This window comes from Scyliorhinus canicula, chromosome 3 (assembly GCF_902713615.1).
Source record: "Scyliorhinus canicula chromosome 3, sScyCan1.1, whole genome shotgun sequence".
In the NCBI taxonomy this organism is placed as follows: Eukaryota; Metazoa; Chordata; class Chondrichthyes; order Carcharhiniformes; family Scyliorhinidae; genus Scyliorhinus; species Scyliorhinus canicula.
Window position 1 is genome coordinate 46,830,520 of NC_052148.1, and position 15,698 is coordinate 46,846,217.

General features: G+C 47.4%; 1 protein-coding gene across 1 annotated transcript in view; it reads right to left on the reverse strand.

The window, feature by feature from the left end:
• The window catches only part of smad7 (SMAD family member 7), a 45,619-nt gene extending 37,239 nt beyond the window's left edge, over positions 1-8,380 (reverse strand). Inside the window, exons 1-2 of the mRNA XM_038790495.1 lie at positions 7,090-8,380; positions 5,749-5,802 (exon numbers count right to left, since the gene is read on the reverse strand). Of these exons, the coding sequence (XP_038646423.1) occupies positions 5,749-5,802; positions 7,090-7,744 (709 nt within the window). The 5' untranslated portion in view covers positions 7,745-8,380. The remainder of the gene's footprint in view (positions 1-5,748; positions 5,803-7,089) is intronic.
• Positions 8,381-15,698: the final 7,318 nt, after the last annotated feature.

A 15,698-nucleotide genomic window follows, 5' to 3' on the forward strand; every position in this document is an offset into this window, starting at 1 on the left:
AGTCAGGGTTCCAGAAATCCACCCAGCTCTCAAAGGGTTAAAATCAATTTCCTTTTCATGCAGCCATTTTGACTGAGCTGATGAAAGCCATCTCCTAAAAAGCTTCAGCCTTGTTTTTCATGCCATAGTTCCACATTAAGAGCTGGCCAGTGAGGGAGTGAACGTGGGCCCATTTTCTTTGGCTTCCCTCCAAGCTATCTCCATTTCCCAGCCAGCCGCACTGAAATACCTCAAATACTCGGCGACACACTAAAACCTAGAGGCTTTGAGACGAACCCTGATAAGACAGAATACAATTACAGTGTGTATCCAAACGTCTCTCCTGTTTGCCTCTTTGGAATATAATATTGAAATGGGACGAGTCTGTTCAGACTGCAGATGAAAGCTTGTCAACAGATCTGCACAAAAACTACCTTTAACCCACATCAGTCTTGCGCTGTCCTGGCTCCAAATTACACCCAGCTCATATCACACAAGAAACTTTTCAAAGTCGGCCCCTGGTATTTAGCAGCCAGGGATATCTCATAACCAACATGTGGATAAACTTCAAAAGTGTGACTTTGTTTTTTTAAATTTTTTTAATTTAAACTCTCGCTGTCCAAGGCCAGATCTACTCCTGGGACAGCCTTGGTCAAAATATTCCCACTGTTAAGTGTTCAGAGAAATTATTTTCTTCCCTGAACTGGCCTCAGGTTTTTTTAAAAATCCATTTTGTCCATCTCCTTGGAGCTTATAAAGCTGAAGAGTGGAGGTCAAAATGCTGAATTATAGCATGAGTGTTTGGGACCGGCTCAATAGACCACTCATTTTCCCGCCTGTCATTTTCATACATTTGTAGTCATGAGAGGCCACGAGAGAGAGTGTGCTCCCTACAAAATGTTATATCCGCCAAACCATTTGCTTTAGCATCGTTGAATATTAAAATACTGGGTTTGTTTACCTCTCGTTCCACCCCCGACAATGTTTAATCCAGTTCTCAGCCAATAAATTGCACTCCTGCAGGAATTTAGGCAGCAGGAGACCCCTCCTTGACCCCAAGCCCAGGGCGCTGACATGAGTTGGAGCCTCCTTTAAACACCCACTTGTGCCAGCAGCAAAGATAGATCCTTCTGATTTATTTGATTTTGTTTCTCACTGGGCAGCACCTGTATTTTACCCTTCCAATGTTTACAATTCTTCAAAACTAGAAATTTACTTCATGACATGAAAGAATAAAATTTCTAAATGCCCAGAATGTGCGGGACAATGCACTGCTGCCCAGCCACTGGTTTGTCAGACTGCCTAGCCAAAGAATGTTAACAAATAGTGACGCCTATTTTGCCAGTGTTTTATTTTCCCTGAATAATTATTAGTCTTAAATATGGCCCAATTGGTGAAATTCTGGCTTAACCGCATCGTCACTATTTTTTTTTTTTTTTTTAAATTGATGATTGGCAACACCAACAAGCAGGTACACAGAAATTAAGACGCATATTTTTTGTTTTCACTCCAAGCCTAGAAGGAAAGCCTTCTGCAGTTTCCAAATGCCAAAATCGGCAATGACTTCCTCGAAAGTGATTGGGTTTTCCCTGCCATAAATGCAGATTCAGATTGTGGCTTTCTGTTTACATACATAACGTTAACCTTTATGTCAACACTTCACAGGAAGTTGTTCCACTCAACTAATGGGATACATCAGGTGCAGAAGTCGCTGTACGTCTAATTTACTACAAGGGCCCCAAATGTTTAGTTAAGTCTCCCCGCCTGCTCAAGTGGCTGCCGAGGAGACCCCCTGCCCCACACAATGCCTCAGGACAAAATTGGAGATGGGTACAGTCAACCCAACTGAGTAAAACGTTTCATTTGTTAATATCTTTATACATACTTTTTTACTAATTGCCAAATTTCTCAAGTGGTTTTACTCCCCTCGGGGTAGAAATCAGACTAGTTTGAAGCAGAAGAAACACCCCATAGAGGGAATGGATACAGCATTCGGGAATTTAAGAAAAAAAAGACGCTTGACTTTACAATATTCCTTTTGCTTCCTGCACATCAGGGCACCGTGGCTGTATCTATCAATAAGCGTGCTCCTGCCAGTTCCCTCTCAACTCTACAAACATCTACAAGCCTTGGTTATAATCTGTAAAACACCAATTCAATTGAAGCTTAATGGGCTACGTTTATGAACAGGAAAGAGTGGACATTCATCCCCTCCAGCCTATGTAAATAGACTACAGATGATCCACCCCGACCTTTGCTCAGACAAGGATGTAATAAGTGATGATAAAACTTGGGTCTCTCCAACTTGGGTTAGGAAGTGCCAAAAGAATTAGCCAGGACACTTGCTGGAAATTTGTGCATGGTATTGCGTGTGAGGCTAGTGTCAGACTCGGGTGCACTGCACTGCCCTACTGTCAAATGAGCTCAACAACACTTTCCTTCAGGCCCACACACATGGGTACATTATCAATCTCCTATCAGTCTGTGTTGAGCTGTACCTGAGCCTCAGAGAGGACGATACTACTTTAAAACTACTCGGATCACCTAGAAAAGCAAACTTGATTTCAGGGCTTTTCCGCTTTATTTCTCTTCCTTAAATCCTGTGTGATGTTCATGGTCTATCGACAAGACAGAAATGCCTTTGATCGATCTGTCACAGGGTGAATGACTGGTACGATGCTGTGCAATCCATTAACAATAGCTGCATGGATTCCCATATGTGCGTAGGTTTCACCATGCTAAATTGTCCCTTTTAATTGGAAAATAATAATTGGGTAGTTTTTGAAAAATATCTGCATGGACTAACAGATCTTCATCTCACTGAAGAAAATAAAATTGTGCAGGTTAGTATTACAATTTACAGAGCTCCAAGCAACAGCAGCATGTGTGAGGAACTTGGATGTGGAAATTGGTGCATCAAAATTTGCAGCAGTCATGATTTTCTGTCCATGGGTGTGAAATTCCTCGAGCCGGGGGCGGGGGAAATGGGGCAGGAAAGTTAGGATTGATTTGTGTGTTACAAACAAGTGGTCAGTTTCCATGGTTACAGAGGAGAATCAAGACCTTTCAGAAGATAGGTGTTATATTGAAGCACAATCACTGTTGTAACATACGAAATGTGACAGACAGTTTGAACACAAAAAAAGTGAAGGAAACCGTGGCCCGATCATCCATTTCAGTCAAGGTTCCAATAAATCTGCCATGGTACCGAGAACTCCCTTTTTCTTTAAAATGGAGCCATGGTTTAATGCCTCATCTAAGATGGTACATCCAAAAGTGCAGCACTCCCTCAGTGCTGCACCAAAGTGTTTGTCTGGATCGGTGAGTTCATGACTCTGGAGTGGAACTTTAAAAAACCCACAAAGTTTGACTCAAAGAGGCGAGAGTACCCAGTGCCGAGACACAGAAGAGTGTGCGTCTAAAATAATTATTGACCAATTTCCCACAGATACACATCTCAGCTCACCTATTCAAAACCAGCTTTCCTGATGTGTTCCCTTAAATGACCGTCTGTAACCGGGAGGCTTTATGCATCCACATAATTTCCATATCCGACCTCATGAGCTGGCATTACTGTGCTCTCTACTCAGTATGACAACAGATCTCACAAAAATATCATTGCAGCACATTAAATCAGCACTCACGCCAGAAACTCCTGTAGAGGAACTTACTGAGTGCAGCGTGTTCCTCTCAACATGGAAGCCTATACAATAGTTATAATGCTTTTCATGTTATGGTATGGAGAGATGGGAGATGGTTGGAGAAGTGTCCAATTACACTACAACATGGAAGACAGGCAAATTATGAAGGGCGAGTCATACAGCTTTTCCCAAAGAGGTATTCTTGCATCCTCCTAAGAATGGTTTATTCCTCCTAAAGAATGGTTCAAAGTGGCAAAAGTAGATTGCACCTATACGATACTGTCCATACTGGGCGACCGTAAATAAGACTGTATCCTTTGGGAATTAAAAACATCCGATTTGTATCTGTAACAGTTCACTGCGCACTTCCATGCACAACATGGCCATTTGTCTCAGGCCTTGGCATACTTAGAAACGTTGCTGCTGAAAGATCAACCCACATATGATTACCCCATTTTTAGTCACAGGTGACTACCAGCTGGAACACACACCAGCTGAACCACCTCAGCTGTACAGCAGTGGCAGAACACAATCCCTTTAAAAATACTTTTAACTGCAGCAAGGTATTTGTGAATTGGCAAGAATTAAAATGCAGCACTGTCTTGTGCAATATAGAAGTAGCTTCAATCCCACTGATATCTAGTGGTATCATAGTCAGACAGACAATGTAACTGGCCTCAGCAATCAGGAGTTCAGAGTGGGGAAAGCCATCCAATCAATCACTGAACCAAATGATCAGGTTTATTATTACATGGTCGTTTATGGGAGCTTGCTTTTTTCCATCCCATTCAGGCTCAATTATTCATGGAGTTCTCTATCTAGGCCAGCATTTATTCCCCATCCCTAATTACCCTTGAGAAGGTGGTAATGAGCTGCATTCTTGAACCGCTGCAGTCCATGTGGTGCAAGTCCACCCATGATGCTGTCAGGGAGGGAGTTCCAGGGTTTTGCCCCAGTGACAGTGGAGAAACAGCAATATAATTCCAAATCAGAACGTTGTGGGGCTTGGGAGGAGAACTTGGGTATTGCCATCTCTGTGCTGCCTTTGTCCTTGGGAGGTGCTAGTGGTAGCACAGTGGTTAGTACAAGCTTCACAGCACCAGGGTCCCAGGTTCAATTCCCGACTTGGGTCAGTCAGTGTGGAGTCTGCAGGTTCTCCCTGTGTCTGCGTGGGTTTCCTCTGGGTGCTCTGGTTTCCTCCCACAAGTCCCGAAAGACTGTTGGGTGAATTGAACATTCTGAATTCTCCCTCTGTGCACCCGAACAGGCGCCGGAATGTGGCAACCAGGGGCTTTTCACAGTAACTTCATTATACAGTGTTAATGTAAGCCTATTTGTGACAATAAAAGATAATGAAAGTGCTTTGCAATGTCCTGAGTGTGAAATGCCCTTTCTTTTGCCTTTACTTTGGATCACTTATCGCAATGACTTATGTTGGAAAGTGATAGCAATATGTGGGTATTGACAAGAGCAAGCTTGTCGGTCACAGTCCCCAGCCCATCAAGTGAACTATTAATCAGCAGTGTGTAGAGAAATCCATGTGGGTGAGGCCCTGAAAATGTGGCAAGCAACCAGCTGTGGGACCAATCCCAAGAATATGGCGGTAACTTTTTTCACTGGCTCCACTGAGTCTCTAATAAACTTCACGCATCAAAATTTCCATATGTTTAGATATACAGATATTTCATAGAAATATGTGTGGGAACCATGCATGCTAAGTCTTGTCTCGAGCTGTATATGGTACAATTTATAATTTTCTTTGAATGTGAATGTAAACAGTGAACACTGGTTTAACTCTACAGGAACTCAGAAACCTGTCCAAATTTCCCCAACCGACAATCCCCTGGGAGGACCAACTCTTCCTAGCTGTGCCCCAAATCACTTCTGAACCATTCTGCTTCCTGATAGAAGTTTCTATAAACTCCCCCTCCCCCCCCCCCCCCCCCCACAGTTTGAACTCAAAAATGTACCAAATGCATATTTTAAAACATTGTTATAATTTTCTTACAACAAATAGGAAAATGTTATTTTTAAGCAGCCGGCGGTCAGGAGGAAATAGTCTTTAATTAAAATGCACACAAAAAGATAAAACTACATTTCCATCACAAATAACGCAATGCTTACTTACCAGGTTGCTTGAATGAGTCCATTGGAAACCGAGAATAGGGAGGCGGGGGTGACTCTGGAAACATAAAAATAAGAGAGAGAAAAAAAGGCAAAGCCATGAGAAAAAGAGATAGAAACTTATGATAACACTGGCAGGAGAGCCGGCATTCTTTTGTAAACTGTTTGTCTTAGCTCTGGGGGCTGGAGGCAGAACAGCAAAGGCGGCGATTGCCTTGATAGTTAACAGTCACATAAACAACAGTCAGCCTGGCGCCAGTCTCACTGATATGCAACTGGTGTGTCTAATCGCCCCTCCTTGGCTCACGTAAACCACTTCTGCTCTGGAAATTACCACTGAAGTCAGTCTGGCTGAGGATCTGACCGCGCCATCTGACTGGAAAATCACCCATTTAACTCGGCGACAAGTCTTCTAGACAACTCTTCGCCCCCCCCCCCCCCCCCCCCCAAAAAAGGAACAAACTTTTAGCCACTTTGATTGAAACGTTTTACAGGATTTATAGGGAGTTTTAAAATAACTTTCCTCCTTCTAAAAAGAATGTGAATGTAAAGACTAACGTTTCATGTTCAGACGAATCCCAGAAACATTTTAGACAAATTATTTTTTTTCAAAATCTATAATTGTAGCCTCTTCGCCCCCAGCTCAATCTCATTTCCAACAGTTTCAATTTAGATCACAATCGGAAATGAAAGGAAGGTGTAATTTTATACCGAATTTTATTTTTCTATCAATGTTTTGAAATCGCGGCATATTTATGTTAATAGGCAGTACTTTGCCCAGGAATGTTTGAGGGAGAGGGACAGATTTAAGCCTTAAAGGCGATGTGCGTGGTTGTTTTTTTTTTAAAAACGCAACTCTATCCCTGAACCAGTATAGGATAAAATTCTGTTTTAAACCGGATCGCCCGGAATTAATACTAATCCGGGATCAAACTCGATTAATCGCAATGTGAACATTGTGACATAACCACTATTTTTTAAGCGACCAGTTATTAATGCAACCACAGTATATACTTCAGACACAATTCACTAAAGTGAGTTTTTTTTTAAAAAAACGTTAACATTTACAAAGCAAATTCTGCTCTTGCGGGGAACAGACACCCTTCGGGGCGTAATAAGAGTTGCGGGTTAAAGTTTGCAGAACTAAAGTTAAACACGTCTGGATTTTTTTTAAAAAGCGACCATTATTGTAACGCCTGGTTGGGTTTAAAAATAAAGGTGATCCTTGTCCCATGCGAGATGGCCCAGGTGGTCGGAACACAGATGTCATAAAACTGGATTTTTCAACCACCAAAAAAACATTAAAAAATGTAACCGATATCAAGTATTTGTAAAATGATCTTACCGAGTTCACAGAGTCTGCTAAGGTGGTGCGGGTTGCAACAGACGGAATCCGGATTATTCGTTCCGTATGATTCACAGCAATAAAGTCTTTTTAATTCCGAAGAGTTTCTGAGGTCAGCCCAGCGGAAGACTTTGCATATCAGTACCGGCAAGGAGTAAGTTTGTTTGCTCAGTTTGGGCTCGATCATCTTGGGTAAAAGGAGGCAGCCGGTTCGGGCTCCCCCTTTACTCTCCACCGCTTGCAACAATGATTCCAACTGTTTCTCTTTCAGCTTCTTCAGCAGCGAGTGCGTCAGGGCTTTTAATTCGGGGTCCGAGGCGGGGGATTTGGATGCTTTGCCCCCGCAGCATCCCCCTCCTCCACTACCGCCGCTGCTGCTGCTGCTTCCCCCGCCGCCGCCGCCTCCCCCTCCTCCTCCTCGGTTTGCATCGCCCTCCTTATCCGTCTGGCCGTCTGCTTCTCCTCCCAACGCACGGCTTCGCCAAAGTCGCCGGACCAGACCCGATCGTTTCGTCCTGAACATGCGAGACGAAGGTCCGCCAGAAAGAAATCTGCTAAAACCCAGCCAGGTACAGCAAAAACATATCCGCAAAACATGAATCCAGCCTGTTCTCGATGGCAACAACACAGTAATAGCCGTGCAAATCTGTAGCATACGCCACCCCCTTATAATTTTTGAGGTTTAAAAAAAAAATAAAGATCCGGTAAATTTGGTTTCAACAATACTGCAATTAAATACAGGGGGATGGGTCAGAGCTCCCCACAGATACAATCATGCATTGTAACCCACCGGTACAAAGTAGGAGAAATGTAGCCAGGAATATGTATCCATTAAAATGTAACCCAAGCGTTCTCTTCGTGTTCCCTCCTTGGCTTTTTGGGGGTGGGGTGGGGGGTAGCTTAATCCAAACTCTTAATCCGGTGGGACAAGGCTGTTCTGACGACTGCAGAACTCGCTGTCTTCCTTCGTTTTCTCCTCTCCCTTTCGGCGGTGATAGATATACATGCAGTGTCTCTCTCTCTCTCTCTCTCTCTAAATCTTTGGCTTGGTTTTGTTCCGTGCGCCGAGCTTGTCTCGTCTCTCTTTGCCACTTCCCTTTCACACTAACTTGATCTCTTTGTTTTTAGTCATTTTTAAAAAAAAAAGACCGAAAGCACGATTTATGAAAGGGAGAAGAGAGAGGGGGGGTGTTTAAAAGAAAAACCCCGAGAAAGTTGTCGCCGTTTTCTGCTCTGCGTGTGGATTTCCTGAGTGCTCCGGACTCCTGGCTGAAACTGACACAAGGATTGAAATTTACAAGCTCTTGCATTGGCGCGGTGGGTCACGTGTGCGTCTAGACACTGAGTCGCGGCCCCCGGTTTAAAGTGATTGTTACGCAAACAGGCGATCACATTACTAACAACCCCTTTTACTTTATCAACCCCCTCCCCACCCTGCAACACACACAGCACACCATTACAACAAGCTGCTGCCAACATTAAACCTCTATTCACCACGTCAACAATTAATGCACATGTCTTTTTTTTTGGTGGGACGAGAGAACGAAAGGGAAAATCGGTCGGGAATTTTTTTTTGGGGCCAGCTTGAAACTTGGTCCAGACTCTCTCATGTGAACATTTCTGACATTTTCTCTTTTTTTGTCTTTGCCTGACGGCATGGATACAGGTAAAGGAGCTGTTAAAAGCTGACTGTCTTGTGCAGGTTATTGCTGGGTGCTACTGTGCTATAGAGGCGAGGAGCTGGGATAGGTACGAATCGAAGGTTGAATTAAAGGGTTGAAATCATTGATTCCACTCCCCCCCCCCCCCCCCCCCCGTGCGAGACCGACGACAACAAATTGACTTGCATCTTTACAGGGTTACGGTTACAAAATCAGCCTTGCATCTGCCAGTTGACACCATGGGGAGGGGATGGGATTTTTTTGGCGCGGGGGGGGGGGGGACATGGTCCAAAGTGCTTCAGTTTATTGGTCACTCTTCATGTAGAAGCCAACAATAACTTACATTTACATTGGGCCTCTGGTCTCGCAAAGTTTAGCTGGCAATAATTACTACATGCCAGTCAAGCATGATGGGTACATGATAATCGCAGTAGGCCACTAAGTCCTTCAACCTGCTCAGCCTTTCAGTGAAATGATATGAGACCTAATCCATATATACCCACCATTGCCCCAGATCCCTTAATCACTTTATCTAGCAAAAGTCTCAATTTCAGATTTTAAATTAACTATTACATAGACATAGAAACTAGGAACATAAGAACTAGGAGCAGGAGTAGGCCATCTGGCCCTCTGGCCCTCTGAGCCTGCTCCGCCATTCTATGAGATCATGGCTGATGTTTTGTGGATTCAGCTCCACTTCTCCACTTTCCCGCCAGAACACCATAGCTTTCTTCAAAAAGCTATCTACACCTAGAAAACATTTAATGAAGGAGCCTCAACTGCTTCACTGGGCAGGGAATTCCATAGATTCACAACCCTTTGGGTGAAGAAGTACCTCCTAAACTCAGTCCTAAATCTACTTCCCCTTAGTTTGAGGCTATGCCTCCTCATCTGCTTTCAACCCCAGTGGAAACAACCTGCCCGCATCTATCCTATCTATTCCCTTCATAATTTTATATGTTTCTATAAGATCCCCCCTCATCCTTCTAAATTCCAAAGAGTACAGTCCCAGTCTACTCAACCTCTCCTCATAATCCAACCCCCTCAGAACCTAGTGAATCTGCTCTGCACACCCTCCAGCGCCAGTACGTCCTTTCTCAGGTAAGGAGACCAAAACTGAACACAATATAACACCTGATCCAGTTGCAGCATAACCTCCCTAGTCTTAAACTACATCCCTCTAGGAATGAAGGACAAAACTCCATTCGCGTTCCAAATCACCTGTTGCACCTGTAAACCAACTTTTTGCAACTCATGTACTAGGACACCCAGGTCCCTCTGCACAGCAGCATGTTTTAATATTTTATAATTTAAATAATAATCCCTTTTGTTGTTATTACTACCAAAATGGATAACCTCACATTTGTCAGTATTGTATTTCATCTGCCAGACCCTAGCCCATTCATTTAAACTATCCAGATCCCTCTGCAGACTTCCAGTATCCTCTGCACTTTTTGCTTTACCACTCATCTTAGTGTCGTCTGCAAACCTGGACACATTGCACTTGGTCCCCAACTCCAAATCATCTGTGTAAATTGTGAACAATTGTGGGCCCAACACTGATCCCTGAGGGACACCACTAGCTACTGATTGCCAACCAGAGAAATACCCATTAATCTCCACTGTTTGCTTCTTATTAATTAACCAATCCTCTATCCATGCTACTACTTTACCCATAACACCATGCATCTTTATCTGATGCAGCAACCTTTTGTGTGACACCTTGTCAAAAGCTTTCTGGAAATTCAGATATACCACATCCATTGGCTCCCCGTTGTCTACCGCACTGGTAATGTCCTCAAAAAATTCCACTAAATTAGTTAGGGATGACCTGCCCTTTATGAACCCATGCTGTGTCTGTACAATGGGACAATTTCCATCTAGATGCATTGCTATTTCTTCCTTGATGATTGATGCCAGCATCTTCCCTACTACCGATGTTAAGCTAACTGGCCTATAATTACCGGCTTTCTGCCTACCTCCTTTTTTAAACAGTGGTGTCACGTTTGCTAAGCATTTGCAATTTCCCTAGCCATCTCTTTTAGTACCCTGGGATGCATTCCATCAGGGCAAGGAGACTTGTCTACCTTTAGCCCCATTAGCTTGTCCATCACTGCCTCCTTCAGGGATAACAATCCTCTCAAGGTCCTCACCAGTCATAGCCTCATTTCCATCAGTCGCTGGCATGTTATTTGTATCTTTCACTGTGAAGATCGACCCAAAAACGCTGTTCAGTTCCTCAGCCATTTCCTCATCTTCCATTATTAAATCTCCATTCTCATCCTGTCAAGGACCAATATTTACCTTAGCGGATCAATATTTACCTTTGGAGGCCCTTCAAGCCTGCTCTACCATTCAGTAGGATCACAGCTAATCCTTTATCTCAAAGGGTGAAATGGTGGCACAGTGGCTAGCACTGCTGCCTCACAACGCCAGGGACCCTGGTTTGATTCCAGCCTTGGGTGACTGTGTGGTGCCTGACCTACTCACAGTATTCCAGCTGTGATTGAACATGAACTTTGTTTACCTGAAGCATGACTTCACTCCCTTGGATTCTAATGAGGACTTCCATTCCATTAGCCTTGATTAGTTTTTGTACTCAACATCTTAATAATCTGTGTACCTGGGCTCTCAAGTCTCTGTAGTCCTCCACTGTATCCAGTACTTTGCATTATATGTATTAGGTTCAAATTGGATGGCCTCACATTTTCCTACATTGAAAACCATTTTCCACAGTTTTGCCCATTCACTCAATCTACCAATAGCTCCTTACTTCCATTGATACTGCTTACAATGCATTCTATCTTTAAGTTGTCGGCAAATTTAGATATGTGGCTTTATATCCAACCACACGTGTTTAGTGAAAAGCTGAGGCACCAACACAGAACCTTGCAGGACACCACCAATCATATCCTGCCTTTTACAGTACCTGTCCATTATCTCTACTGTCTCTTTCTGCTTCGCCAATTTCCTCACCAAGTCAATACATTACCTTCAATTACATGAGCTTCAACTTTAGCTAACAGTCTATTATGTGAGACCTTATCACATGCCTTCTCATGGTCCATATAACTAATATCCACAGACATTCCCATTCACAACAAAATCATCTCGTCAAAAAAAATCAAGTAGATTATTCAGGCATGATTCACCCTTTGCAAATTTATGCTAGTTCTCTCGGAGCTGGGTGTTCAGTGATTCTATCACCAGTTAGGTGTTGGGTGGAGGGGGGGGCGGGTGGGGAGGGGGTGGCATGGTAGCACAGTGGTTAGTGGGTTTCCTCCACATGTCCCTGTTTCCTCCCACAGTCCAAAGATGTGCAGGGTAGGTGGATTGACCATGATCAATGTGGGGATTTGCAGGAATGGGGCGGAGGAGTGGGCCTAGGTTGCTCCTTCCGAGGGTCAGTGCAGAGTCGATAAGCCAAATAGCCTCCTTCTGCACTGTAGGGATTCTATGGATTATATGTTAGGGTAACAGGTTTGTAATTCCCTGGTTTCCCTCTGTCACCTTTCTCAAACAGTGTAATGACATGCACCATTTTAATAATCTAAAGGTACAGTCCCTGAATCAAGAGAACTTTGGAAGACTAGTTTGGGTATCTGCAGTGTTCCCACTTACTTGATTATAAGCATTGGGTACTGAGGGCTGTTCACCTTCAGTGTCATCATTATGGCAACTTTTTGTCTTGTGAATTGATGGCTTGCACCTTGGTGGTCAACTGGGGTCACCTGGTGTGATTCATGGTCCACACTCTGGCTTGGTGCATTCTATCACATTTGCTGCAGATGAAGAACGTAGTTTGAGAAGGTGCAGAATTTGCTGGACTTCTCATCCAGTTGAGTTTTCTGTTTTGACTCACCTCTTCCAATGCTGCTCCAGGGACGCGATTCTCCGAGGCCGCCGGATGGGAGAATAGTGGGCGGCGCCAGTTTTACAAGCGACGCTGGTCCGACGCGCTCCCGCGATTCACCGAAACGGCAAAATTGGTCCCGTTGTGTTCCATGCGGCAAAATCCGGAGAATCGCCCAAGGCACCCAAAATGCCGATTCTCCGGCACCCCCGTAATTCTCTGGCCCAGATGGGCCGAAGTCCCGACGGTGTGACCCCAGTTCACACCGTCGCCGTCCACACCTGTTTGTTTAAAGTCGTCAGCCAGTCGTGCTGGCTGGCGCTGAGCAGTGAGGAGGTGAGCGGACCATCCCGGAGTCTCCGCAGACTGGGGAAGGCTTCCCCGAGAACGCAGCGGCCGGGGGGGGGGATAGGGAGTGAGTAGTGGGGGGGGGGAGAGGGAGTGAGTAGTGGGGGGGGGGGGAGAGGGAGTGAGTAGTGGGGGGGGGGGGGGGGCGAAATGAGTAGTGGGAGGGGGGAGAGGGGAGCGAGTAGTGGGGGGGGGGATATGATTAGTGGGGGGGGGGAATGCGTAGTGGATGGGGGGAGAGGGAGCGGTAGTGGGAGGGGGGGGAGGAGGCGATGGAGAGAGTAGTGGGGGGGGAGTGGGAGCGAGTAGTGGGCGGGGGTGAGAGGGAGCGAGTATGGGCGGGGGGGAGACGGGAGCGAGAGTGGGGGGGGGAGTGGGAAGCGAGTAGTGGGGGGTAAAAGGGATGTGAGTAGTAGTGGGGGGGGGAGAGGAGCAAGTAGTGGGAAGGGGGGGCGAGGGGAGCGAGTACGTGGGGGGGAGGGGAGGCGGAGTAGTGGGGGGGGGGGGAGAGGGAGCGAGTAGTGGGAGGGGGGGAGAGGGATGAGTATGGGAGGGGGGAGAGGGAGCGAGTAGTGGGGGGGAGTGGGAGCGAGTAGTGGGGAGGGGGAGAGGGAGCGAGTAGTGGGAGGGGGGAGAGGGAGTGAAGTAGGTGGGGAGGGGGGAGAGGGAGCGAGTAGTGGGAGGGGGGAGAGGGAGCGAGTAGTGGGGGGAAGGGAGAGTTGAGTAGTGGAGGGGGGGAGAGGAAGCAAGTAGTGGGAGGGGGGGGAGAGGGAGCGAGTAGTAGTAGGAGAGGGAGGGGAGTAGTGGGAGGGGGGGAGAGGGGAGCGAGAGTACTAGGAGAGGGAGTGAGTAGTGGGAGGGGGGAGAGGGAGAGAGTAGTGGGAGGGGGGAGAGGGAGCGAGTAGTGGGAGGGGGGGGAGAGGGAGCGAGTAGTAGGAGAGGGAGTGAGTAGTGGGAGGGGGGGAGAGGGAGCGAGTACTAGGAGAGGGAGTGAGTAGTGGGAGGGGGGAGAGGGAGCGAGTAGTGGGAGGGGGGAGAAGGAGCGAGTAGTGGGGGGGAAGGGAGTGAGTAGTGGGAGGGGGGGAGAGGGACGCGAAGTAGTAGGTGAGGGAGTGAGTAGTGGGTGGGGGGAGAGGGAGCGAGTAGTAGGAGAGGGAGTGAGTAGTGGGAGGGGGGAGAGGGAGCGAGTAGTGGGGGGGAGGGGGAGTAGTTGGAGGGGGGAGGGAGGGAGGGAGTAGTGGGAGGGGGGAGGGAAGGAGCGAGTAGTGGGAGAGGGAGGGGGGGAGAGAGGGAGTAGTGGGGGGGGAGAGGGAGTGAGTGGAGGTGGGTCGTCCACCCCTGGATGCAACATCTCGGCCGCCCTGCCATGGCAGGACGTTGACGAGGACACGCCCGCTGGTTGCCCTGTGGCTGATGGGCACAGCCCACTGACGCACCGGTGAGGAGGACGTTGTTAAACTGACCGTTGGATGCAGAAAGTGACCAGGGGTTAGGCTGCCCGCGTGTCAGCAGCTCGACCAGGCCACCGGGGCACACAGATATCCCATGGCAGGCGGCTGCCGAGGTGTCGACTAACCTCTGTCTAACATGTTGTTTCTCTGCCCCCCCACCACCCTTCTGTAGGTGACCATAATGTATTCGAACCGAACAGCTATGTTCAGCGCAGTGGTTGGGGCCGCTGCACTGCAGTTGGACATCCAGCAGCGTCCACAGCGACATCCCACAGTGGATACAGGGGCTGCTGCAGCAGCAGAGGGAAGGGCCGATGAGTGGCCCGTCGTCGCCGTACAGGCTGCAGGCGCTCATGGCCGGTATGTCCAGGGGGATGCCGAGGGGAACATTGACCCCCAAACACTGAGAATGGCACAGGATGCGGGCACTGATGTTGAACAGCATGGGGGAGAGGAGGAGGAGGAGACATTGATGATGGAGCCAGGGCGCCACAGGCGGCAATCGAGGCCTAGGGTGTACCGTGCCCGGATCTCTTTCGAGGCAATGCCGGACATCACATGCAGGAGGAGATTCCGGTTCAGCAGAGACACGGTTGCACATATCTGCCACCTCGTGGCGCACCTCGCCCCACGTGGAACGGGAGGAGGACACGCGATACCGGTTGCCGTCAAGGTGACGGTGGCACTTAACCTTTATGCTACCGGCTCCTTCCAGTCTCCGAGCGGGGACTTATCCGGGATATCGCAGGCATCAGTCCACAGGTGCATCCGGGACGTGACCGACGCCCTGTTTGCCATCGCGGACCGTTACATCACCTTTCCCGAGGACCGAGCACATCAAGAAGCACGAGCCCGTGGATTTGCCAAGGTGGCCGGGATACTGATGGTCCAGAGAGTGATTGATGGTGTTCACGTCCCCATGCGCCTGCCTGCAGGCAACAGGGAAGTGTTCATTAACAGGAAGGGGACATACTCCATGAACATCCAGGTGGTATGCGACCCCTACATGAGGATCATGCACGTGTGCGCAAGGTTCCCTGGGAGTGTGCATGATGCCTACATTCTCGTACAGTCGTTCATCCCTGCTATGTTTGAGGGATGGCCCCACCAGCTGAGGGGCTGGTTGCTGGGCGACAGGGGTTATCCACTGAGGTCTTGGCTGATGACTCCCATAAGGAGGCCTCAGACCAACGTGGAGACCCTTTGCAATGAGGCCCATGCAGCAACCAGGGGTGTGGTGGAGTGCTGCTTCGGATTGCTGAAAATGAGATTCAGATGCCTCGACCGCTCTGGAGG